The sequence below is a fragment of the Zingiber officinale genome, chromosome 1A (assembly GCF_018446385.1).
Source record: "Zingiber officinale cultivar Zhangliang chromosome 1A, Zo_v1.1, whole genome shotgun sequence".
Classification (NCBI taxonomy): Eukaryota; Viridiplantae; Streptophyta; class Magnoliopsida; order Zingiberales; family Zingiberaceae; genus Zingiber; species Zingiber officinale.
This window is the reverse complement of record NC_055987.1, coordinates 25,389,239-25,415,293: the sequence shown is the minus strand read 5'-3', so window position 1 is coordinate 25,415,293 and position 26,055 is coordinate 25,389,239. Positions and strand designations below refer to the sequence as shown.

Here is a 26,055-nt window from a genome sequence, read left to right as displayed (position 1 = left end):
CCATAAAAGTTGTAGCAAGACTAAATGTGCTATAAAATACTTCTACTACATTTATCTAAACTATTGAAATGCCTATGGTGGCATTTTCTGAACTAAGCATTAAAGCAAACAGGGTTAATTTCAACCTATATCTTGAAAAAATTACATATGACTAAACTAATGCATAAAGCGTGCACAAGCTACTTATATCTTGGGTAGGGTTTCTTACCTCAAGTTTCTTACAAATCCAAATGCTAGGTTTCTGTGGAGAAGATCCCTTTGTCGATCTCCTCGCGTCTCGTGCCTTTCTCATGAGAGGCGTTCTCGTGCTAAGAGTCACCGGGAGGTGCTCCTATGCTTGAAATGGAACCCTAAGTTCCTAGGTCTTGGGCGAGGTGAGGGGAAGAGGGGGCGTGTGAGGGTTTTAGGAAGAGAAGAGTTGTTAAAAACAATTCCCACTTAATAATTTTCCTATTTATATTAAGTGGGGTTAATTCACCCAACTTAAATATAAATATAATTGTCTCGTTTTCGATTCTGCTATCTCCTACTTTGATTTTTTGTTCTGCTAGTTACTCTACTCTAAAAATTCTATAAAATATAAAATAAAAATTTAAAAATTCATAAAATATTTCTAATTCTTAGAGAATCCGGGCATTATTACTTACCACCCTAGAACCTAGGGTTACCGTTTCTAGGGTTTCCACTCCCTCTACCCCTGGGGTTTCCTTCTAGGGGGACCTAGGGGTTCTTAGTGCCTTAGGGTTTCCTTCACCTAGGGTTACCACCCCCTAGGACGTTACCCCTTTTCCTCCCAGGTTGCCCCCAGGGACTTAAGGTTACCACCCCTTAGGATTTTCCTCCGCCTAGGGTTGCCGCCCCCTAGGAACTAAGGTTACCACCCCTTAGGATTTTCCACCTACCTAATCATAGTTAGGACTTTCCTGAAACCTCATTCAAGCATGTTAGAAAACAAGTAATCTTAACTTGGAATCCCTTTGCCATTATCAAAACTTGGGTTCGATCGTCGGATGCTTCCCGCACCAACATAATATGGTTTAACTTAAGAAGAACACATCGGTTAAATTTGGAGTAAGAATGTTAAGTTTCGTTCCCAATCCAAATTTAACTTCTGAAGAACAACTTGGATTAATAATGTTAAGCATCGTTTGCAATCCAAGTTTGGACTTCAGTAGAGCACATGGGTAGCTAGGAAAGTTCTGTGGTTGTACAAAATTTTTGTACAGAGGAACTAGGACGGTATTCCGAGTAGCAACCAACAATTGGTATCAGAGCTAGGTTAAACCTCTGTGTGTTTGGTTTTTAGTTTAATTATGCACATGTCATACATATTTTAGGCAGCATAATAGTAGGATGTGCTAACACTATGACCTATTGTGATTATGTGTGATTGGATCCTCGGACATGTCGAGGGCATTTTATGTGTGTGCATGATTGTATGTATTAAATACAAAGAGAGCTATATTAGTTTTAGGATTTTACATTTTGTTCGATCTAGACTACATTCCTTTGTGGAATATAGGATCGATATATGTAAAATTTATTTTATTATTTTTTGTCAATGCAAGCGAGTCGCGAGATATTTGAGGCCGAGCGGAAAAAGAAGCAAGATAGATGCGACGACTAGACCCGATTGTGGTGGCTAAAGATGGCAGCAGCTAGGGTTGGCAACACACGGAGGACAGTGATGGAAGAGGTCATAATAGTTGGAAAATTATTTTTCCATATTTATTGTTTTTATTTGTTGTGATGTGTGTGTGCATGTTAAAATCCTCATCTTAAATAACTAAGTGAGAGAGGGATTAGTAAATAAATTCCATGGTCTTCATTACTGGTTTGTAAGTGATGCAAACAAAGTTGCACGTTGGCTCTGAGTGCCTTCCTCTACATCGGATGAGTTTGTTTGTGGATCACTAGATCAAACTTCCTTAATGGATGATTATAGGAAATTATTTAGGAGCGTGTGATTTTCTCCATCTGAAGGGGCATAATCCTATTTAATGGACTTAGTGTCAAGTAATGGTATACACTTAGGCGCATTTAATAGTATCCTCCCCATCGGAGTCACTACTATTATTTGTGTGACCGAAGAAAACCCAACTATTAATTTTATTTGTCATAAAGTTAGGTTGACAAGATAATAAAATTAATGGGCAAAACTCTCCTTTTACAAATGTTTAAATTTGTATACGTCCACACTATCGTGGCATACAAAATTCACGGTGTTTTGAGGTGTTAGTGAATTTAAATGATATTGTTTGAGGAATCAATATTATTTTAAATTCTAAAGATTTGACCAAACTAACCAACTATTAATTTTATTTGTCATAAAGTTAGGTTGACAAGATAAAATTAATGGGTATATTCTGTTAGAGATCTCGAATCTCTCATGCCTTGCTTGTCCTTGATATAGTTGAAGAAGATGTTCAACCATATCATAAGCAGTCATCAACTTGTGTTGCTTCTGAAGCTCAGAGTTCATGGTAGCAAGCATGAGGCATGACACATCTAATGCATCATCTTGATGCTTCTTATAAGCATCTCGGTCAGCTCGCGTGGCAGTGGTAGGAGGTGCCTCCGGAATGGGTTGCTCCAGGACGTACAGTTTTATTTCTTATGTGAGAACGATTCTCAGATTCCTGTATCAGTCCAAGAAATTAGCTCCATTGAGCTTGTCCTTGTCAAGGACAGAACGCAGGGAGAAAGTGTTCGTGTTTGTCGACATGACAATCTACAACATAAATAAAGCAGAGAGTAAATATCATATTCCACTTATCATTTAATTAGGCATTTAATTAAATGATGCTCCCATTGAATTATAGAGCTTTTGTAGAATCGAGTCATGGATGTGGTCAAACCACACTACTAGATTCATACCAATTAGCTATAATTCTCGTGGGACAAGATCCACATCATACTACGCCTTGAGTTAGCTTTGGTTAAATCACCCAAGACTTAGTATGATCGGTAGATAACTAATTACCAATTACATCTTTATGCAACTCTTGTTTATCCAACCGTTGGAAAATGCCTATAGTTTTACCCGATCCAATTGAGTTAACTAGTTATACTCAATCTAATTGAGTTTGTACTCACCCAAGCTTTGATAGGCGGGACCAAGATTGTCCCTCCGCACCCTACCAAGATAATATGTGTTGCTCTGCTTTGGCATATTCAACAATAATGAATGATCGAGGTAGTGATGGGTATCAAAACTTGATAGGAATTTCGAGTTGACTTGATTAAGATCTAATCTAATCATGAATGTGTATCATATACGCATTAAGGCACTAATTACCCTACATTAGCATGCATCACATACACACAAGAAATCATATATATTGATTAATTAATTGTGATGAGGTCATATCCCTACTACGATCCTCTCAAGCCAATGAGAAGATCGGACGGTCAACCTAGGGTCAATGGCTTCTTCAAGCGTCTCCTTTTGACCACCATGTGTTGACAGCATCCTCCTCGTAACTCCTCCTTGAGTGGACCTTCCACCGCTTCATTTTGTACATTACAAATATGAAACTCGAGTTACATTTGAGTCTAAAATCTATTTACAATAGGAACATAAAAGGGGAGGCACGACACGCAGGTCGTATATCATATACAACACGCACAATACAAAAAATGGCGCGCGGGCCATATTATGAATTACAACACAAATTTTAACCAATCATATTGGGTTTTTGGGCCATGACCATCACAATATCATACATAATTCTAAATTATGTATTTTACATAAATTTCTAAAATTTTACTACTATTTTTATCAATTTTATGAGTCATAACTCCCCGGCGGTCCCGTTTAGCGATTTTCGGGCGCGATCGTGAGACAATGCCCCTTGCGGGGTTAGGGGAGTCACTTCCCCAAACAAAAATAATTTTGTTTGGGCGAGACCTTGCCGCTTCAGAAGGTTTTTCTTGGTAGATGAAGCCTACAAGTGTCCAAGCACTTGTTGCTTCGCCTCTACAAGAAAAATACTCACAAAATCTATAGAAATAGAAAAATTACAGAAACTTACAGATCTACAACCTTTTCATAATAATAAAAACAAAATATGTACAAGTTTCGTACGTGGCTCTGATACCACTGTTAGCAATTCGAGCTGCAAAAACCGCCTTTTGCATTGTAGAAACCTAGAAGCTAGCCACGGATCCGTGCGAAGATAAATAAAATTATACATGTACATGTTTGTCTACACTAGATCTACCTTAAATCTACATGAAAAGGAAGTATACCCTTGTATAGATGCCCTTCGCTTATACCGCTCGTCCAAACGATTACCGGATCTCGTAGAGTGTCAAGTGTACACTCCTCTACATGTATCCACACGGACAAAAGGTGGAGAGAACAACTTAGAGTGTGCTAGCACCCTTGAGAAGTCTCGGCAATGGAGGAGGGGGAGAGCAAGAAAAGAGAGGAAGAGGAAGAAGAAGCCTTGAATGAGAATTCACTCACCACTAATGTGGTCGGCCACTAAATGAGAGGTTTTAAACCTCCATGTAATACCAAGAGTCATGGCTCTTGATCTCCCTCATGAGGTGGCACACATTGATGTAGCCTTGATGATGTGGAACACCATCATTGGTCGGCCCATGCCAAGTCACCATGACGTGCCATTTGGTTAAGTCTAACATGACCCTTCATCTTCCCTCTCAAGTCAAGTCAAACTTGACCTCTTATCTCGCATGGTTGATCAAATCTAACCTTTGACTCAAATCAATTTAATTTAATGAATTTCTATTCATTGGTTTAAATTGACTCAATGAATCATAATCTAAATTAGACTCATTTGACACATGAATCAAATTGAGTCCAACTCAATTAGTCTAATTTGGATTACTCTTAATCCAATTTGGTTCATCACATGAACCTAATCCTCTTGGTCCATCATATGAACCTAATCTCCATCTAATTGCCCTTTGTGTGTGACCCTATAGGTTCTTGTAACGTTGACAATGCTCTTAAACCTATTTAGGAACATAAGTAATGAGCGGTATCTAGCAACACATCATTACTACCCAAGTTACAAAAATGTTGAGATCCAACATCACCATTGTGACTACTAATTGTGACTCTCACAATATGTGACAATGTCCTTCTATCATAGACATCTAGATTGATCAATTGAGGCATAGACCATGTCATCCTCTAATCAATCTATATCTTGAACTCTAAGTAGACTCACTATAATCAAATGAACTCAATATCTCATATTGACTCATTTGGGCATGGCCATGCACTTAGTGGTCTCACTCTATCAAGAATCATGATGTCACTCCCATCATATAGGAGGGATAGATCCCATCTACATCACTCACATCCCTCCGCATAATTTGTTACATACCCGATGTCGCCTTTATAGTCCACCCATTTACTGGTGACGTTGACAAAGTCAAAGCAACTCCTATGTAGGGAACCATGGTGACTAGGTAGGATTTATAGTCATACTAATAGTCAGAGAAAGTATATACACTCATCATATAACAATCCATTACTTAGCAAGTCATTCGATATACATTCTCCATGCATACTCATGTGTCAACTTGATATCTAATATCCATAATAACGGTCGAGTACATGTTAGTTCGTCGGTAATTAACATTGTCCCTGAATGTTAATACTTGACTAGAAATGATTAAGAGTAGTGTTCTCTATATCATCTCACTATCAATTCAACCAATCGATTGATATAGATAAAAACCTTCTACTCAAGGACGCTATTATACTTAGTTATTTAGCACCAATACAAGTAAGTATAATAACCATAAGAAATGCCTTTATAAATATAGAGGAATATGATACATCAAGTCCATACAACAATCATCACATGATTAGCTCTTGGGCTCTCACTAACAAATTTCCCTCTTACAAATGTTTGAATTTGTATACGTTCACACTATCGTGGCATACAAAATTCACGGTGTTTTGAGGTGTTGGTGAATTTAAATGATATTGAGAATCAATATTAATTTAAATTCTTAAGTTTAGACCAAACTTAGGATTTTGTGATTCTTATGATGACTTTCAACCCACTGACTATTATTCTGAAAGAGAACAAACTTACCGGTCCCAATTACATAGATTGAAAATGAAACTTGGATATTGCCCTAACTGTTGAAGGCTATAAGTTTGTACTGATGGAGGTATGCCCTAATGTGCCTAATAGGGATTCTAGTGAAGAGGATATTGAGTATCATAGGAAATGGGTCAAGGCAGATGAGATGGCGTGGAGTTACATTTGACTTTTATGTCAAATATGCTACAACATCAGCATCAGACCATGCCTACTGGCCATGACATAATGCATAATCTCAAAGAATTCTTCAGACACTAAAATCGGGCTGACAGGAAAAATTGTATGATCTTTAGGTACTAAACTAAAAGTAGGAATGAAGAAACCGAAAGGCAAGTAATTCATTTGCAATCAGTCTGGACATTAGAAGGCGGACTATCCTCGTAGAAAGAGAATAATATAGGTATATCTTATTCTCTAGTAGTTGAAACATGTTTAGTGGTGTTGTAACGCCCCGCCTTCTACTGGCTAAGCTGTATGGCCAGGGGTTACATTATGTTGTTGCTATACTATTCTTTGGTGGTGGTGGTGGTCACTGGAATCCGGCCATGATTGATCCATGCCTCGGCTGAAATTAAAGTAATCAAATCATTGGAGCTAGAGATCGAGGGCATCTCGATCGATCGATCGATCGATCGATGCCTCGATCAGGTGCAAATCGCAAGGAATGCGACGATCGCACATTGCTCTACCATAAGTTGATTCTAAATCTGTCTTCGCGAGTTAAGACATCGTCGCCTGATGATCCGGTCATCAGCCACATGCATGGTCCGGTAGGAGACAGCCCACGATCGATGCCTTAGCTACAAGTGCCTGCTCGCAATGGTGATCCATGCATGGCGATCGGGTGATGCATGGGTCTGATTTCGGCACTGTTTCGTGCCCAATTCACCTGCATAAATTCTAACATGGCTAAAAACATACTAATGACAATTAACTAGCATTCTGAGTATGATCACTAACAACCTAAGCAAGTCTTTCAAGATTCAAAACGTTAAAATAACTAGAAGTGCGGAAACGTAATAACATAAGAAAATGCTAAAGGTTTCTAATTTTCTAGTTTCTCCAAGATCTTTATTCCATCTCCTCATCCACACACATCTTCACTGCATTGACCTCCAGCCTCCGCTAGTCCATCTTTCCTTTACCTTTATCTGCAGTATAAGGGAAAGAAGTATCTGTAAGCTTACGCTTAGTAAGAAATCATCTACCTCACAAAATCATGCATACGATGCAATTAATGCTTTGGAAACATGCTATTTGAAATATGTGCTGAACATGCTAAAACTTGGCATTCTGGCATACAAAACATAGAAAGCAAAAGCTGATCATAGCAATATCTTCTAGTATCAACAAGATAGAACTAAACTGATACAATAACTAACTAAATCAATACTAAGCTGATATAAATCCTGAACTGTAATCACATACTAAATTGTGAAGCTTTGAAAAACTATTTATCATAAATAGATGAAACTACTAATCATACAGCTGATGGGCCCGGCAACTGTACTTGTTATGCGCGCATCCCTAACTAGATCCGGGGTTGCAAGTCCCGAATTTAGTAGAGTTACTAGGTTATCTAAACCTAGGGACGACTATGGGAGCCCAGCCCATGGACAACTGAAGTCCAGTACAGTGCCGCTGAAAAGTAAAATACTGATTTGTAGCTAATATACTTTACCTTGCTCTTACTAGGTTATCTGAACCTAGAACTAGGTTGTCTGAACCTAGAGGCGACTGTGGGAGCCCACCCATTGGACCGTAGTCCCATAAAAGCTGTAGCAAGATTAAATGTGCTATAAAATACTTCTACTGCATTTTTCTAAACTATTGAAATGGCTATGGTGGCATTTTACTGAACTAAGCATTAAAGAAAACACATGGTGTGCGCTAATTCACACCCTATATACTGAAAATTCTACATATGACTAAACTAATGCATAAAACGTACGAAGAGCTACTTATACTGCAGGTGAGGGGTTTCTTACCTCTTGCTCGAAGTTTCTTACAAATCTAAATGCTAGGTTTCCGGTGGAGAAGATCCCTTTGTCGATCTCCTCGCGTCTACGTGCCCTTCTCGCGGAGAGGAACGTTCTTGTGCTAGAGTCGTCACCGGGAGGTGCTCCTATGGCCCTTGAAATGGAACCCTAAGTTCCTAGGTCTTGGGTGCCGAGAGGGTGGAGAGGAAGAGGGGTGGCGTGTGAGGGTTTTAGGAAGAGAAGAGTTGCGTTAAAAATAATTCCCCACTTAATAATTTTCCTATTTATATTAAGTGGTTAATTCACCCAACTTAAATATAAATATAATTTATTCCCTTTTCTTTCAGCACGGCCCTGCTGGGTTCGCTTGGTTACTAGAGTTATTCTTAAGACTTAGAGTCTTATAGGTCTCGGGTTCGATTCCTGCTTAAGCTATTTTACGTTTCTATTTGTTTTTGCTACCTCCTCTACTCTAAAAATTCTATAAAAATATCCTAAAATTCTAGAAAAATCATAGAATATTTCTAAAAGTCTTTTGAGAATTTTCGGGCGTTACAATCCCCCATACCTTATAAAAAGTTCATCCTCGAACTTAGAATAACTCTGGGTACTTCTGTCTCTTACTGGCTTCTGTCTCCCAAGTTGCCTCTTCTGCTATGTGACTTTGCCAAATAACTTTTACTAATGGTACTTCCTTGTTCCGCAATTTCTTAACTGCTCAGTCTATTATCTGAATAGGCCAACTGTCATAGCTGAGGTCTTCGCGAACTTGTACCGACTGGGGCTCAATCACCTGTGTGGCATCTGGGATATGCTTCTTAAGCATAGAGACATGAAATACATTATGGATAGTTGCCATCTCCTGAGGTAGCTCTAGCTCATATGCTTCCTTGCCAACTCTTCTGGTGATAAGGTATGGTCCCACATATTTGGGACTTAGTTTGCCCTTCTTCCCAAAACGCATTACTCCCTTCATGGGAGCCACTCAGAAACGAATCACATCCTAACCGAAAACTCTAGGGGTTTTTCTGTATAGTATGTAGCTTTTCTGTGGCTCGAGCTATCTCTATCCCTGGAAGACTAGTCATGGTGTCTTCTACTAGATTTGTCTGAAGTTCTAGTTCCTTCTGTTCACCACTCTCATACCAGCATATTGGAGATCTATACCTCCACCCATAGAGAGCCTCGTAGGGTGCCATACCGATAGTGGTCTGATAGCTGTTGTTGTATGTAAATTATGCTAAACTCAGATATTTGCACCAACTTCCCTTGATGTCTAGGGAACATGCTCGGAGCATATCTTCGAGTACTTGATTCACTCGCTCCGTCTGACCATCTGTCTGAGGATGGAAGGCTGAGCTAAATTTTAACTTGGTGCCCAATGTATCGTATACACCCAGAGTGTGATGAATTGACCTCCCTGTCAAATAATGGTCCGGACTCCATGCACTGACAATCTCGAGATACAACCGAGCTTAGGCTCCATAGAGTAGGATATCTTGATAGCTAAGTGGGTTAATTTAGTCATCTACTATTACCCGATGGCATCAAAACCATTTGTGGTTCTAGTCTACCTGAAATCCATAGAAATATCCTCTCACTTCCACTCTGAAATTTGAGATGGGTTGCGCAACTCCTCACTCTCTCGTGTTACTGACCCAATGACGATAAGTCGAACGACATATCTAGCGATGTCTCTTTTCATCAGGCCACCAAAAGCGTTTCTTTAGGTCTTGGTACATCTTGGTGGAGCCAGGATGCAGGGAGTCCCATGAGCCTCATCTAAAATCTTTCTCTTGAGTTCCTCCCGATCCGGAACACAAAGTCTGCCACCAAAATATAATACCCCACTATAGAGATCCTCAACTCTCAACTTTTTCGATTGCTAACCTTGCTTGATTTTTGAATCTTATCCTCACAGTTCATCACCAAGGATTCTCTAAAGTCAGAGGTGTCCATAAGTTCGAGACCAAAACTGTAATCTCCTTCCGAGGGATATGAGCGTGATAGTAAGGTAGCATCGACTTCACTGCATACGCCACCTTATTGGCTTTTCGGATGGTAGATGATGTCTATATCGTAGTCCTTGACCGATTCGAGCCATCCACGTATATTCAGATCCTATCGGAGTGAAATACTTCAAACTCTAATGATCTGTATACACTCTGAGCTCCATACAAGTAGTCTCCAAATTTTGAGGCGAACACTACCGCTGCAAACTTAAGATCATGAGTAGGATAGTTCCTCTAGTCTTTGAGTTGTCCGAGGCGTGGCGATCACCTCACCTTCTTGCATCAGAGCGCTCCTAGTCCCAACTTAGAGGCATCGCTATAAATATCAAAACTGTTTGTGTTTTCTGGTAGAGTCGAATGGGTGCACTGGTCAGTTTTCTTTTAAGTTCCATAAAACTATTCTCACGGTCCTCATCCAAATTTTCGCTTTCTTCCTAGTGAGAGAATAGTGGGAGGCTATTTTGGAGAAATCCTCTGAACTTTTCGTAATAACTAGTCCCAAAAAGCTTCCGATTTCACCGGCGTTCTTGTCTTCCGATCACTCGACTTCTATCTCTACCGGGTCTACCATGATACCATCTTTGGAGATGATGTGACCCAAAAGGCTACTGATCGAGCCGAAATTCACATTTCGTGAACTTAGCTATTGATTCGTCAAGGGTCTAATACTATTTTAGGTGCTACGTTGTTCTTCCTGAGTTCTGGAATAGATAAGAATATCATCGATGAACACGATAACAAACTTATCTAAGTATTCTGTGAATACCCTGTTCATGAGGTCCATGAAAGTAGTTGGAGCATTCGTCACACCAAAGGGCATGACTACGAACTCATAATATCCGTATCTGGTCGTGAAAGCCGTCTTGGGTATATCACCTTCTTTAACCTTCACTTGGTGATATCCCGATCTGCGGTCTATTTTAAGAACACCGATGCTCCTTTAGTCGATCAAACAAGTCATCTATTCTAGGAAGAGGATACTGTTCTTGACTTGGTTTAGTGCCCGTAATCTATACACAGCGCATGCTCCGTCCTTCTTCTTCACGAACAATACAGGCTCCCAATGGCGGTGACTAGGCGTATGAAGCCCTTGTCGGCGCCAGTTGCTCAGAAGTTCTTTCGGTCTCGGCGAGCCATGATAGGGTGCTTGAGATGGGATTTCTAACCGGAATGAGCTCTATCTCAAATTCTATCTCCACCTGTGCTAGGCCCTCCTCGGGAAAGCCACTGTAGTCACATACTCGGACCTCTTCTAGCTTTCGGTCCTTGTTCTTGGTCCTTCTTACATGTGCTAAGAATCCCATACATCCGAATCTAGTAGTTTCGTGCCTTCATAGCCGGAGAAACTTCTTGGCCTTTCTTGGTTCTCCGATGAACCCAAGCGACTCTGCTTGGTTGGATTACAACTCTAAGCTCTCTTGTACCTTCAGAGAAGTCCATTCCCAAGATGATGTCGAGTCGGCCATATCTAATACTATCGGTCATGAAAAGCGTCGTTATATACATCCCTGGGCCATAATCTCTCCAGGTAGCGGCTAAAATCATCCAGTACCTGAGGTATTGCCAACTTTACGAATGCCCGATATATAAGAATGGGTTGCCCGAGACAGCACTTTGCTATAAAATACTAATCACCTGAATTCGAGGCATTCGCCACGTCTTCTCGGTGAGTGAGTAGATCCTCGCATTGCTGGGTGCGGGCGTTCCGCCTTCTAGCCTAATGTATCTAAAGCGCCCGCATCGGATGCAACGCTAGCTTGACTTCGCATCGAATTGGCTATGGTGGAGGAAACTGGTCTTGTTTGGGCATTGTTTAGCCATATGCCCTTCCCGCCACATTCAAACATCCTCGAGTGCCCTTGCGACAAACTCCTGGGTGAAATTTTTCACAAGTGGAACACTTGGGATAGCTATGCATTATCGGTCCTCCTTTGGATAACTCCTTCGTTGTTCTTGGAGTTCTCTTTCCGCATAGAGCGTGGAGTTGTGGCCCAAGTGTTTCTAAGTACCTAAGCCTCCTTGCCTTCGACTCTAAGAGGACTTGCTTGCTTGATGTTGTCGATAATGCTCGGTGGTTAAAGCACTTTGCCACTAGTCTTCATGAGTTTGTGCCCTGGACTCCCACATTCATTGCTATATTTCCCTTTAACATCTTGAGCATCAACCGACTCATTCTCTTCGCCTTAGTTCAGGATACGAGTCAATCTGTTGAATTTCCTCACCTCCTCAACCAAAGGTTGCCCTGATTCATCAGAACTCGTGGGCGGTTTTGACTGACATGTGGAAGAACTCTTCAAGAATTGCCTTTAAGTCGACCATGTCATCCGATCCAGGCGCTTTTAATTTTCGCCACCACATACGTGTGTCTCTCTCGTCACGAAGAGGTGCACTTCACCTTCTCGTTCGCTCCGAGCTCCATCGTACTTTCTAGTGTTTTGAACCGCACTTGAGCATCCCATGGTTCACTAGTGCGAGAAATTCTCCGCTTGATCTTCGCCTTGGATCAAATAGGCCTCATTGCCCTCTCTGGCCTGAGACTCTCTGCGATGAGTTGTGGACCGTGGAACTTCTATCACTCTAGTTGCTAAGTTAGGCTCGGGGGTGACAGAGTGTTGCTGGTTAGCCCTTAAAGTGGCTATCTCTTGTTCGTTGCACTAGTTGTTCTCGAGCCACTACCTCTACAAGGTCCGAAGGAGGCCTTGCTGTGCCTCATCGTTGGGGCTCGATGAGGTGTCTTTCTAGCTGGGCGTCCTCGTACCATTTTCTAAAGACACAGAGGACATACATAACTAGTAGAATCATATTGCATAACCATTGTTATCATGTTAGGTACTATCATACATATACAAGCATGCTTTAATTATCTAGGAACATGAAAACAAACAAAACATAAATGAAGTGAGAGATGTTCTTACTTGGAAGTTGTAGGTTCAATGCTGATCTGTGTGTGAGGAAGTATGGAACTTTGCTCTGATACCACTCTGTAAATGCCCCGCCTTCTACTGGCTAAGCTGTAAGGCCGGGGGTTACATTATGCTGTTGCTATACTATTCTTAATGTGCGGAAAACTGAACTAATTCAAATATTTTCGCTAACTAATACAATTTCTTTGTTCTGCCGGTTCTAAGGGGTGCTTTCTAAGGTATACATGGCGTATCCTACATCCCCTATAGTCAAGGAGCTGAGTTACAAGGTTTCCTGGTCGAAACCCAGCTTCCCAATCGATCCAGATTGAACTTAATCGATTGACAGCTACTGGATCGATCCGTGGATCGACTCCGGTTGCTACTGTATACGGAAACTTCGTTCGGATCGATCGGCTGATCGATCCAGACTGGTTGATCAATCCACTGATCGATTCAGCGTGCTACTGTGCACGGAAGAATGTATGGATTGATCGGTTGATCGATTCAACTTAGTCAATCAATCTAGTGATCGATTCCAAAGCACTCTGTTTGCGAGAGCTAATTCCTCGATCGATCGGCTGATCGATCCCTTAACCTTCTGTTCGCGACAGAATGCGACTGGATCGATCGGCGAATCGATCCAGAAGCTTACTGTTCGCGGAAACAAGCTCCCCAATCGATCTGCTAATCGACTAAGGACCCCCAATCGATCGGCTGATCGATTGGGGTTTCTGATTTCGTGTCAGAAGTCTGATTTCGGCACTGTTTCGTGCCCAATTCATCTGCATAAATTCTAACATGGCTGAAAACATACTAATGACAATTAACTAGCATTTTGAGTTTGATCACTAACAACCTAAGCAAGTCTTTCATGATTCAAAACGTTAAAATAACTAGAAGTGCGGAAACGTAATAACATATGAAAATGCTAAAGGTTTCTAATTTTCTAGTTTCTCCAAGATCTTTATTCCATGTCCTCATCCACACACATCTTCACTGCATTGACCTCCAGCCTCCACTAGTCCATCTTTCCTTTACCTTTATCTGCAGTATAAGGAAAAGAAGTATCTGTAAGCTTACGCTTAGTAAGAAACCATCTACCTCACAAAACCATGCATACGATGCAATTAATGCTTTGGAAACACGCTATTTGAAATAAGTGCTAATCATGCTAAAAAATGGCATTCTGGCATACAAAACATAGAAAGCAAAAGCTGACCATAGCAATATCTTCTAGTATCAACAAGATAGAACTAAACTGATACAATAACTAACTAAACCAATACTAAGCTGATATAAATCCTGAACTGTAATCACATACTAAATTGTGAAGCTTTGAAAAACTATTTATCATAAATAGATGAAAATACCAATCATACTGCTGATGGGCCCGACAACTGTACTTGCTATGCGCGCATCCCTAACTAGATCCGGGGTTGCAAGTCCCGAATTTAGTAGAGTTACTAGGTTATCTAAACCTTGGGATGACTATGGGAGCCCAGCCCAAGGACAACTGAAGTCCTGTACAGTGCCACTGAAAAGTAAAATACTGATTTGTAGCTAATATACTTTACCTTGCTCTTACTAGGTTATCTGAACCTAGAACTAGATTGTCTGAACCTAGAGGCGACTGTGGGAGTCCACCCATTGGACCGTAGTCCCATAAAAGCTGTAGCAAGACTAAATGTGCTATAAAATGATTCTACTGCATTTATCTAACTATTGAAATGCCTATGGTGGCATTTTACTGAACTAAGCATTAAAGCAAACACATGGTGTGCGCTAATTCACACCCTATATACTTAAAATTCTGCATATGACTAAACTAATGCATAAAATGTACGAAGAGCTACTTATACTGCAGGTGAGGGGTTTCTTACCTCTTGCTCGAAGTTTCTTATAAATCCAAACGCTAGGTTTCCGGTGGAGAAGATCCCTTTGTCGATCTCCTCGCGTCTACGTGCCCTTCTTGCGGAGAGGAACGTTCTCGTGCTAGAGTCATCATCGGGAGGTGCTCCTATGGCCCTTGAAATGGAACCCTAAGTTCCTAGGTCTTGGGCGCCGTGAGGGTGGAGAGGAAGAGGGGCGGCGTGTGAGGGTTTTAGGAAGAGAAGAGTTGCGTTAAAAACAATTCCCCACTTAATAATTTTCCTATTTATATTAAGTGGTTAATTCACCCAACTTAAATATAAATATAATTGATTCACTTTTGTTTTAGCACGACCCTGCTGGGTTCACTTGGTTACTAGAGTTATCCATAATACTTAGAGTCTTATAGGTCTCAGGTTTGATTCCTGCTTAAGCTATTTTACGTTTTTATTTGTTTTTGCTACCTCCTATACTCTAAAAATTCTATAAAAATATCCTAAAATTTCAGAAAGATCATAGAATATTTCTAAAGGTCTTTTTAGAATTTTCGGGTGTTACAGGTGTTATCTACCGGTACCTGGTGTGTAGATACGGAACCACTGATCATGTTTGTAATTTATTGGAGGGGTTCCAGGAAACCCGACTACTATATGAAAGAGAGATAACCGTCTACATGGGCAATGCTACGAAAGTGGCGACTGTTGCAATGGGAGATGTCTACTTATCATTTGATAGGAATAGAACTTTTATTTTGAGAAATTATCTTTATGTACCAAGTTTTAGAAAGAATTTAATTTCAGTTTCTAAAACTATTTTTGGATGGATATGCTGTTTCTTTTGATAACAAAGTGATTATCAAGAAAAATAGGGTTATTATCTGTTCTGGTACATTAGTTGGCAATTTGTATACTCTAAATCCATTAACTCTCATAAAGCAACAAATGGAAATTTATAACACATATTCTAATTCTAATGAGAGAAAGGAACCTTCGAAGATGAACCAAATATATCTTTGGCATCTAAGACTTGGTCATATTAAATTAAGTAAGACTCAAAGGCTAATAGCCAATGGACTCTCGGGTTCATTAGTGTTGTAAAACTATCCAACCTGTGAATCTTGAAATTTGGAATTACAAACAGAACTTAACATTATTGATTTCAAATTCAACTTATCTGCTCTTAGAGGATTAGACTTGGATCGCAAACGATGCTTAACATTATTAATCCAAATCCACCCATGTTACAAATTTGATTAAATATTTATTTTAGATATCGGCTTCCAGGCTAAACATGGCGAGGCACTAGGCCTTCTTGGGTATGGGATCATCCACCACTTCCTAGACAAAGTCTTTCAACGAAATTCAATATTTAATCTCCTTACAGTAACCCTAGGTTTAACCATTAAGAACAATCGAATCACAAGATCGAAAAACAAAAGAAACACAAAATTGAATCATAAATCTGAAACACTACAAGAAAAACCCTCATAGACATCGGTGGAACAACATCGGTGGAACAACATCGGTTTTAAGCAAAAAACCGATGTCTTTGAGTATTTTACACCGGTTTTTTCAAAAACTGGTGTCTATAAGCGCAGATTTTCGCTCATAGACATCTGTTTTTTAAGCTGATGTATATGAGCGCCTTTTTTTTATTAATAGACATCGATTTTAACAGCGGTTTTTAAAACCCGGTGTCTATGATAAAATAAAATAATTTAATTTTTCCACCAATACTTAAGCCAAATTTGCAACACTTCAATATTTCCTCCAAACCTAAACCTATATCGCGCCGTCCACCATCTCTCTCAGCCTCATCTCCCTCTTCCCCTTCCTAGATCGATGCACGATGCCCTTGCTTCTTCAGCCAACCACACCGCATCTCCTCCATCTCCTCCTTTGGGTAAGAAGAGGCTGCCTGTGTGGATTGGAGTCATCGCCGAGTCGCTAGAAGTGGCCCTCCTCCACTCTTACTCGATCCCATATCTGGTAATCTCGATTCCTCATCTCCTTCTTCTGATTTGATCCCTCCTTGTCGATCCTCGTGTGGCCAGGACTGATCAGAGCTCCTTGCTTGCTGATTTTGCTGCTCACGGTAGGATTCGGCGCTGCCTCCGGGTGTGTTATCGACTAATCGGTCGACATGGTGAGGGGGAAGACGCAGATGAGGAGGATAGAGAAACTGGCCAGCCGGCAGGTGACCTTTTACGAGCACCGGAGAGGCCTTCTGAAGAAGGCCTTTGAGCTCTCCATGCTGGATTAAAATGGGGTGTTGTGTCCTGGGAACCCTAAAGATACTCCCGCTATGGGTTTAGGAAATGCATGATAAATATACCCAATTATTTACCCGGTCTTCCAACTTTCAATCCCGAAGCCATGGCTTCCTCCTCCAAAGCCCTAGGCGAGCTCCTCCGCTCGCCGAAGCGTCTCCGCCCGATCTCCCTCTCCCCGGAATCCATGACCCTCAAATCCCCCCTCTCCACCCTCCACGCCCCTCCTCTCGCCGCCGGTGAACACCCCTCCGCACTCACGTCGGAGCAGGCGAAGAGGGTCGACGTCGGCCGATCCCATTCCCAATGGAAGCGGAACCTCAGTATCTGTTCGGAAAGGATCACGACAAGGAAAGGTACTCATTCCGATCCCTATGTGAAGCTGGGAGAGCTCTTGGTCGAGGAGACATGGCTGGAGGCTCTCCCCGGCGAGCTTCAGAAACCCTACGCGTAGAACCTGTGCAGGTTTGTGGAGATGGAGATGCGCGACAGCGTCCCTATCTACCCTCCGCCCCACCTTATATTTAATGCTCTTCATTTGACTTCCTTTGATGAAGTCAAAGCAGGTAGACTCCTTGACCTGAATCATTTTGTTATGCCTCATTGTATGTCCTGTTCTTTGAGTTTCTTGTTTCTTACACATGTTACAACTTTGACATTTTGTGCCTCCTGATTCCCATTTATTAACTAGATGAATATCAAGTTTATTCATACTGTCATAGTGTATTGATCTAGTAGCAGTGGCTTGTAGAATGATGTTGGTCATTTTATCTGAGGCCTCCATTATTTGGTTCCATGTAGAAAATCGAAAAGAACATGATTTAAATTTTGGTTTCTATGTCTTGCTTTGGTTTGATGAGTTTGATAGTTTAATTATATTTGGTTCTTGTTTTTTTTTTGAAAAAAAAATTTAAACCAAAAATGCCAAAATATAATTTGTAATATATTTTCAAGTAAATCCTCAAAGTCTTGTCCAACCATAATAATCTTGTCAAATTTTATGATGCATGTGAGGATGCACTTAACGTCTACGTAGTCATGGAGTATGTCTTAATTAACTCTAGTTAACTTAACAATGAGTAACAACGTTTCTACATATGATATTTGTTCCATGTCACAAGATAGAGTTGATATATCCAAAACTTTTTGCATGTAGTATCCTACTAATATGCCTCTTTGCTTTCCACTTTGTATCCTGCACTAAGGAAAAATGATAATACTTTTCCATACAAATTTTAAAATGAACACTTCTAAGATGATGGGCAACAATTTTTTTAAAAAAAAATTATGTAGTACTTCTGTTAATTTGGAACTCAACAATATGTTTTTCTCTTTTCCAGATTATGTGAAGGTGGAGAATTATTAGAAAGAATTTTATCCAGGTAAAAAAGTGATTTTATTGGCCATAATTTATATCTATTTGATTATTTGAATTTGAAAATTAATAACTTTTGATTGCTTTTTTTCCCTTGTGTTCTCAAGAGGTGGAAGGTACTCAGAGGAGGATGCAAAAGCTATAGTTATTCAAATACTGAGTGTAATCGCCTTTTGTCATCTTCAAGGTGTTGTGCATCGTGATTTAAAGCCAGAGGTTTGTATCATAGAGAACTTTGATTCAATTTATGCAGACATGATATTACTTTAGATCTCTTATTTTATAGGAGCAACTTAGGGTATTCTGCTGTTCATTTCTTTTTCAACATATATTTTTCAGCGCTGTTAATATTTCTTCCTTGTATTTAACAACAGAATTTTCTTTTCACCACTAGAGATGAAAATGCTCAGATGAAGTTGATTGATTTTGGCCTTTCCGATTTTGTTAAACCAGGTGAGCATTGTTTAGTGGCATGGTCTAGTTGATTGCTTTTTTGGTGATGTTAAACATGAAAATGTTATCCTATTTTGTTATGGATTCCTTTTGTTGTTTTCTCTGGTACCATTTGTTGTGAGTTTCCTTTGCCACTGAAGTTTTTGAATGTGTCATTCAACCTATCATTTTCTGCATTATATTTTAGGTATTTTACAGATTTTTGCTGTAATGGAATAGAGTCCTCTTTTTTCAGCTTTTATTTTTTATGAAAGCATCATGTAAGAATTGTTGCATTAACATAAATCTATCAAAGTACAACAGCAAATGATGAGAAGTAATAATAATCTTGAGTAGGATATAAGTAATATTAGATTGGAAAGAGAAAAGTGGGAAGGGTTACAAACTAATAATTGTCAACATCGCGTGGCACTCATATTTAACTTGGCTACTTGGAAGACATTTTTGAGTTTGATCACCTCAAGATGCCAATTGAAATTGTTTCAAATTTTTATAGCAGGTCTTTTCAATTATTCTTTAGTTGGCTTTGGATTTGTAGAATTTTATACAGTAGTTACTTGTTTATTCACATCATTCTTGAATCTTATGTCAAATTGTTTTGTGAGAACTTATAGCATCCATTGTTACTAAGAAACTATTTCGACCTGATAATTGCTCTCAATTATCCATACATTGATAACCCAAATATCCTCAGTTGATATGGGTTAGTGCATGAGATGGAATTTCCACAACAAACTTAAGCAATGCTAATGTAGAATGGGGAAGGATTAAATACCAAGTTTAACATGAAAACAAGATAGAAGTATTTAACAATATTAGAAGGCAAAATTTCAACTCAATGAATAATGCATGCAAGTGTTAGATCTATGTGTCTTGAACGTTAAGGGTGTTGGAACCCCAAGGTGTTTTGATGTGATCAAACAAGCTAAGTTAGGTCCTACGTTTGTTTAATCCTTGTGTCTAAGTGTGCAGGATCTTATGAACACAGGAAGTCGAGCGAGCTGAAGAGCGAGAGGCGCGGAAAGGGAAAGGGCTTCGCACTGGGATGAGGTGTCCGCTAAGAGTACACGGGTGGGCCGAAAGAGCGTCTTGTGACGCGCGAGGACGAGGAGAAACCGGAAGGAAGGTCGCTTTCGAGAGAAGCGGAACATGGGTTCGAGTGAGCCCTATTAAGGTCGAGATCACCCAAACTAGCGGAGAGCGAACAAACCCGGACCAAAGCCAGGCGCCAGGGCGAGCAGACGTTTCGAGCAGTCAACTTTGTTGACTTGACAGTCCGGCGCTGGATCAATTCAGGCGCGGGTTCATATTTGACCGGATTGAAGGATCACTTGGCGACTGTGGGGATAAAATTTATCCCAGGCCCACCCCCTTAACCGATACCAGTACCTCGATAAATAAAGTACTGATCCATATTCAAAAACGAACTTGTAATCAATTCCTTCGTGCTTTCAAATCTGTTCTTTTCATTTGTGTTGTCAAAGCCAAAGAGGCTACTCCCAGAGGAGAATCAGATAGTGCTTTACATTCCTTGGATTAGCAATCCCGATTGCAAACCAAGTAAAACTACGTGTCTGCTTTTCTTTACTTAGTCTCTTTATTTATTTATTACAAGTGTTCATTATATAGTTGAAACCGAGAAAGGTTCGAGTTTTATTTTGTAGGGCAATTCACCCCTTGCCGGCCTCCAAAGGGACCAACAAGTGGTATCGAGCTAGGTGCTTCAGGAGGACTAACCAATCGAAGCAACAAAGATGGTCGGACCAAGCATTGTTCCACCAAAATTCGAGGGAAACTTCGTAATGGAAACGAGTATTCCTAAAAACATATTTTGAAATTCGGTTTATTATGAAATATGGTTTTGTAGCTCCAATAGATAAAGATGGAAAAGAAAAGAAGAGAGCGATTGGACAAAGAAGGAGCGGAATGAGTTGAAGCAAACAGTCATGCGGAACATCACCTGTTGAGCGTGTTACCGCCTCAAGAGGTCAACCGCGTCGGAAACTATTTATCCGCTAAAGAACTTTGGGAGAAGTTCTTGAACTCCATGAAGGCACGTCCGCAAAGCTCGCTAGAAGGACATCCTCCGCAACAAGCGATGAATATCCGTCGACAAAGGTGAGAAAGTAGGCCATCTACATGCAAAGGTAAAAGAACTAGTTCGGTCTCGAAAACCTTGGTGAAACGGTAACAAACTCACTATATGCACTCAAACCGTTTCCAAGAACTCCTGAGTGGACATCAATCGTCGATGCTTACTACATCTCAAAAGACCGGAGGTAAGTACTTTAGAAGAGTTGTTTTCTACATTGAATTACACAAACTAGATATGCAGAGATATCAAAGGACACAACCCAGACTATGGCTTGAACGCAACCAACAAGGATGAACTAGTCGGACTCAAGACGATCAAGAAGCATACATGGTAAGAAACTTTAAAAGTTTTTAGATCTAATAAATTTAAAATGCAGAATAAAAAGAATCAAAAGGTAGAAGAAAGGTACGGTGCTATCAGTGTTAGAAGGAGGGACACCTAAGGGAAGACCCGATAACTCAAGAAGGTCAAAATGAAGACACCCAAGAAACACAACCTAAAAGTAACTTGGGATGACACTTCTTCATCTGAATCGAAGCTCAAGAATATGCGGGATTACTGATGGCAAGCCACGAAGGACAAAGTACATTAGAACCCAACATCGATGAAGGGGAGCGACCTCGGATGGAAGTAGCGAAGCAGGGGGAGACTTCAAGTCCGATATGGTAAGTGAGGTATGCCTCTTACCCCTGAACTTTACTTTGGTATCAAAGCTATGACTAAATCCATGTATAAATTAGAAAATAAAAATGCCAAATTAGAAAATGAAATTTTAGAAACAAAGAGAATTTTGGCAAAATCATGTCTTATAGAGGATTTTGAAAAATTGAAAATTGAAAATGAAAAACTAAAAGAAGAAATAGAAAGATTGAAAAAATCTAATGGTTCAAATATTTCTACTTTTAGAAATTATAAATGTTTAAATTGGTATTATAGATTTCATCAAAGTCAAATTAGAAATATATCAAAAATCTATATACCTAGGAAATACTTGGTTAATCCTGTAGGTAGGAACCTCTATTGGGTTCCAAAAACCTATTTAATTTAAAATTAAAATTAGACTTAGCATTTTCAGCAAGGAAATTAAACAACTAATTTCTTTATGAGACTTTGTCTAAGGAAGTGATTGTTGCTCCAATAACCAAGAAGGCCTAGTGCCTCGCCACGACCTGGAAGCCAAGTATCGAAATGAAAAGTTTAATTGACTAACTGAAAAAACATTAATTTAAATTACTTAATGCTTTAAAAGAGTTATTCAATTTGTGTTAGAAAATATTTAAAAAGAAAAAAAAATTTTAACTTAACTTAGAAATTTTTTATTATCTTAGAAATTTTTATGAAAATTGACTTAGATTTTTTATAAAAGTTAACTTAGAGTTTTTTTTATATAATATTGCCTTATCATTTAAAAAAAAAATACTTAGAATTGTTTCTTATGAATATTCACTTAGAATTTTTTTTAGAAAATTTTTTTTTGGGAATGTTGAGATAAGTTTCAAACTTAAAATTTTTTTTAACACTTATGACTATTTTTATCTGAAAATGTTTTACTTAAATTTTTCTCGAAAGAAAAATTCTGAAGAGTGTCTTTACTTAGACATTTTTAAATATTTTACACTCAAAGTCTTGTTTGAATTTACCTTAGACTTATTTATAACCCCAATTTTTATGTGATCAAAGGGGGAGAAGTATGTTAAGTCTAGGGGAAGGTACTATAACTTTTCAATTGAAAAATATTTGGACTTATTGGAATATAAATCATTTTTATTGCATATGGTTACCCTAACTTAACTTGGGTTGCTCACATCAAAAAGGGGGAGATTGTTGGAACCCCAAGGTATTTTGATGTGATCAAACAAGCTAAGTTAGGTCCTGCGTTTGTTTAACCCTTGTGTCTAAGTGTGCAGGAGCTTAGGAACACAGAAAGTCGAGCGGAAGACGTGGGACGAGAAGGCGACGGAGGAGGAGAAGCAGGCCTTGCTGACGTCGTGGGATGAGGTGTCCGTGGAAGAGTACGGTGGGCACTAGAAGAGCGGGGACGCTGAGGACGCGAAGGAAGGAAGAGGGCGAACATAGGTTGGTGAGCCCTATTCGGAAGGAGATCACCCAAACGCGTCAGTGGGACCGGACCAAGACAGAGCGACCTGACAGACACGAGCACGGAGGGAGCGAGCAGCTGGAGAGTCAACTTTGTTGACTTTGATAGGCCCGATCAATCCGCGGCAATATTTTGACCAGATTGAAGATCTCGAGCTGACCGTTAGATAAAATTTATCCCGAGGCCGAACCCCTTCAGCCACCCGACGATCTATAAATAAAGCTGATCCATATTCTAAAACGAACTTGTAATCAATTCTTGCTTTCAAATATGTTCTTTTCATTTGTCTTCAGCACAGAAGAGGCTACTCACCAGAGGAGAATCAGATAGTGCGCTTACATTCCTTGGATTAGCATTCCCCTGATTGCAAACCAAGTAAAACTCTGGTGTCTACTTTTCTTTACTTAGTCTCTTTTATTTATTTATTACAAGTGTTCATTATATAGTTGAAATCCGAGAAAGGTTCGAGTTTTATTTTGTAGGGCAATTCACCCCTCCCCTCTTGCCGGCCTCCAAAGGGATCTACAATGTATGGTGCCTTTAAACTAACAATTAAAGGTTCAAAAATTGATATAGCAATAGATGACTTAGAAGGCAAACCCAATATGGATATCTTAGAGCTACTACTCTACAAACCCGGTAAATGTGTGCTTAAATTTCAAATCTTTTAGCACCAAACGGAGAAGGTCTTTCCACTGGCATGGTTAAAACTTTTATGTATTATTGACCTGTAGAGTCTTGGTACTTGGGAGGATGTATGGTTAAGTTTGGCTTCTTCCTCCTCATGGATCCTTGAGAATACTTCGTTTTCTTTTTGGACAAATTAGTTTATGGCGACTTGAGAGTAATCTTTTTATTGAAGTTCAACAAAGTTACATAACTTGGGAGAGAACTAATGAAAAACATAATCAGTTGGCCTTTGTATTCTAGTAAATTTCATAGGTTACCTCTTAGAGTTTGCAGCATCGAACAAAATTTGACAACCTATTCTTGGTTTTTAGCTTAATCATAATGAATTTGATATCGCTATATTTCTTATGTACCTATGTTAGTTCCTTATTGATGTTATTCCTTCATATTTCAGAAGTATCACCCTACAAGAGTTCTCACAATTGTGAATCAACCATTTGCACTTATAACAACTGCCATATTTACATACCATGAAGCAAAAGTTAACACTAGGTTGCGCAACTTAACTGGTTATATCTTGTTTTTCCTATGTTCACTTTGCCTTATCGTGGTAAGCTCCTATTATTCTATGCCAATTTCTCCTAAAATTTCAGTTTAGATTGTAATTTTCAGCACTGAAAGGTTCTATACAGTTGGACGTTGCTACATCTGGAAAAGGAGGGATAGGAGTTTATATTGGTATATGCGTTATCAGTGCAGCGTTTGGTCTCTCTGATGCTTTGGTTGAGGGGGGAATTGTGGGTGACTTGTCCATGATGTCCCCAGAATTCCTTCAGGTAATTAAGATTAACTTAAAAACATTTTCATTTTTTGAAACATAATTTTTTTTCTCATTGAAGTCCAAAGAAACATTGTTTAAGATCATAGTTTTATCTAAGATCACAGTTTAAGCTGCTAGCATCAAACGGAGAAAGTCACATATCGTTCGACAACTTTCGAATGGTCAGTCTAGTCGAATTTGTTTGCCAATATCCAAAATGTGATTGTTCAGTTGCATACTTTCCTCTGTCATTTACTTCTATGTCTATCCTTGTGCAGGCCCTATTGCAAAATGCAACCGAGTCAATGAAGGAGAGTAAGGTTATTGATATCTTAAATGTGGCGAGGCATCCATTCCTGCTGTCATTTTTTTTGCAGTTGCTAAGTTTCTTTTGTATGCCTCCACCATTACCATTACTACAGAATTTATATGCTGCAGTTTTGAACAGAATTTTCTGATGGTAATATTCTAGGACTTCTGCAGCATGTATAATTCTTCTGTTTTTGTTCTTTGCTGTAGTTAAGTAGACCAAATGATAATTTTGTTTGACAGATTAGAACAGTGGATGTTTTAACTCAGAAAACTAGGCATTTGAAGGTGAAAAGTGGTGAGATTAGGGAAATGAAAGGCGCAAGATGAATGGACCAGTATATCAAGTTGAACAGATTCTGATTCTCATAATTTAATGTAGCCTTAGCTTGATTTTTGACTCACAATGTTCTATCTTGATGTGTACAATATATAATAGCTTTTGATGTAAAAAGAATGTTTGGGTATTTTATGGATATTGTTGTAAGAAGATTATTTATGTAATTTGTGAATATTTATGTATTTTATGGATACTGTTGAATGAAGAATATTTGTGTAATTTGTGAATATTTGTGTATTTTTTTTTATAACTGTCGGTTTTCATTTTTTCGAAAATCAAATTTGTGCTGTTGAAAAATATCCATATTACATCGATTTTCCACCGCTGCAAAACCGGTGTTATTAACTAATATTACATCGGTCATTTACCGCTGCCAAAACTGGTTTTATTAACATACAATATTACATCGGTTTTACACCTGATGAGGCGGTAAAAATACTAAACCACCAATTGATGAAACGGTGTCATTAAGTGATACTACACGATTGTTTTAAACCGATGTCTAAAATGGCGATACCTTTTCATACATCTAACGCCGGTCGAATGAAATAGACACACGATGTCTATGAGGGTTTTGTGTGAGGAACGAATCGTTAGCCTCTTGTGTTTGGTATTTCAAGATCTAAACAAAGAATGAACTAGTTATGGCCAACCTTCCTTCTAAGCCAAGGACCCCTTCTAAGCCAAAGACTTCGCCAAGTCTCACTGTCGAGTTCTAATTCAACTGTTCCAATCTGCTAATCGTTAGCATGTTTGAAGTTGCCAATCGTTAGCATGTTTAAAGTTGCCAATCGTTAGCATGTTTGGA

General features: G+C 39.3%; 2 protein-coding genes across 2 annotated transcripts; both read left to right on the top strand.

Moving 5' to 3' along the window:
* The first annotated feature begins 17,233 nt into the window (after window positions 1–17,233).
* LOC121997005 (uracil-DNA glycosylase, mitochondrial-like) lies at window positions 17,234–17,581 on the top strand. Its single transcript, XM_042551214.1, has one exon. It carries the CDS (start codon window positions 17,234–17,236, stop codon window positions 17,579–17,581), a length of 348 nt encoding a protein of 115 aa, XP_042407148.1.
* A 520-nt stretch (window positions 17,582–18,101) lies between these two features.
* On the top strand, window positions 18,102–19,014 carry LOC122001405 (CDPK-related protein kinase-like). The gene is made up of 4 exons (XM_042556126.1): window positions 18,102–18,170; window positions 18,468–18,509; window positions 18,610–18,718; window positions 18,877–19,014. Exons 1-4 carry the CDS (start codon window positions 18,166–18,168, stop codon window positions 18,985–18,987), a joined length of 267 nt encoding a protein of 88 aa, XP_042412060.1. The 5' UTR covers window positions 18,102–18,165; the 3' UTR covers window positions 18,988–19,014.
* Window positions 19,015–26,055: the final 7,041 nt, after the last annotated feature.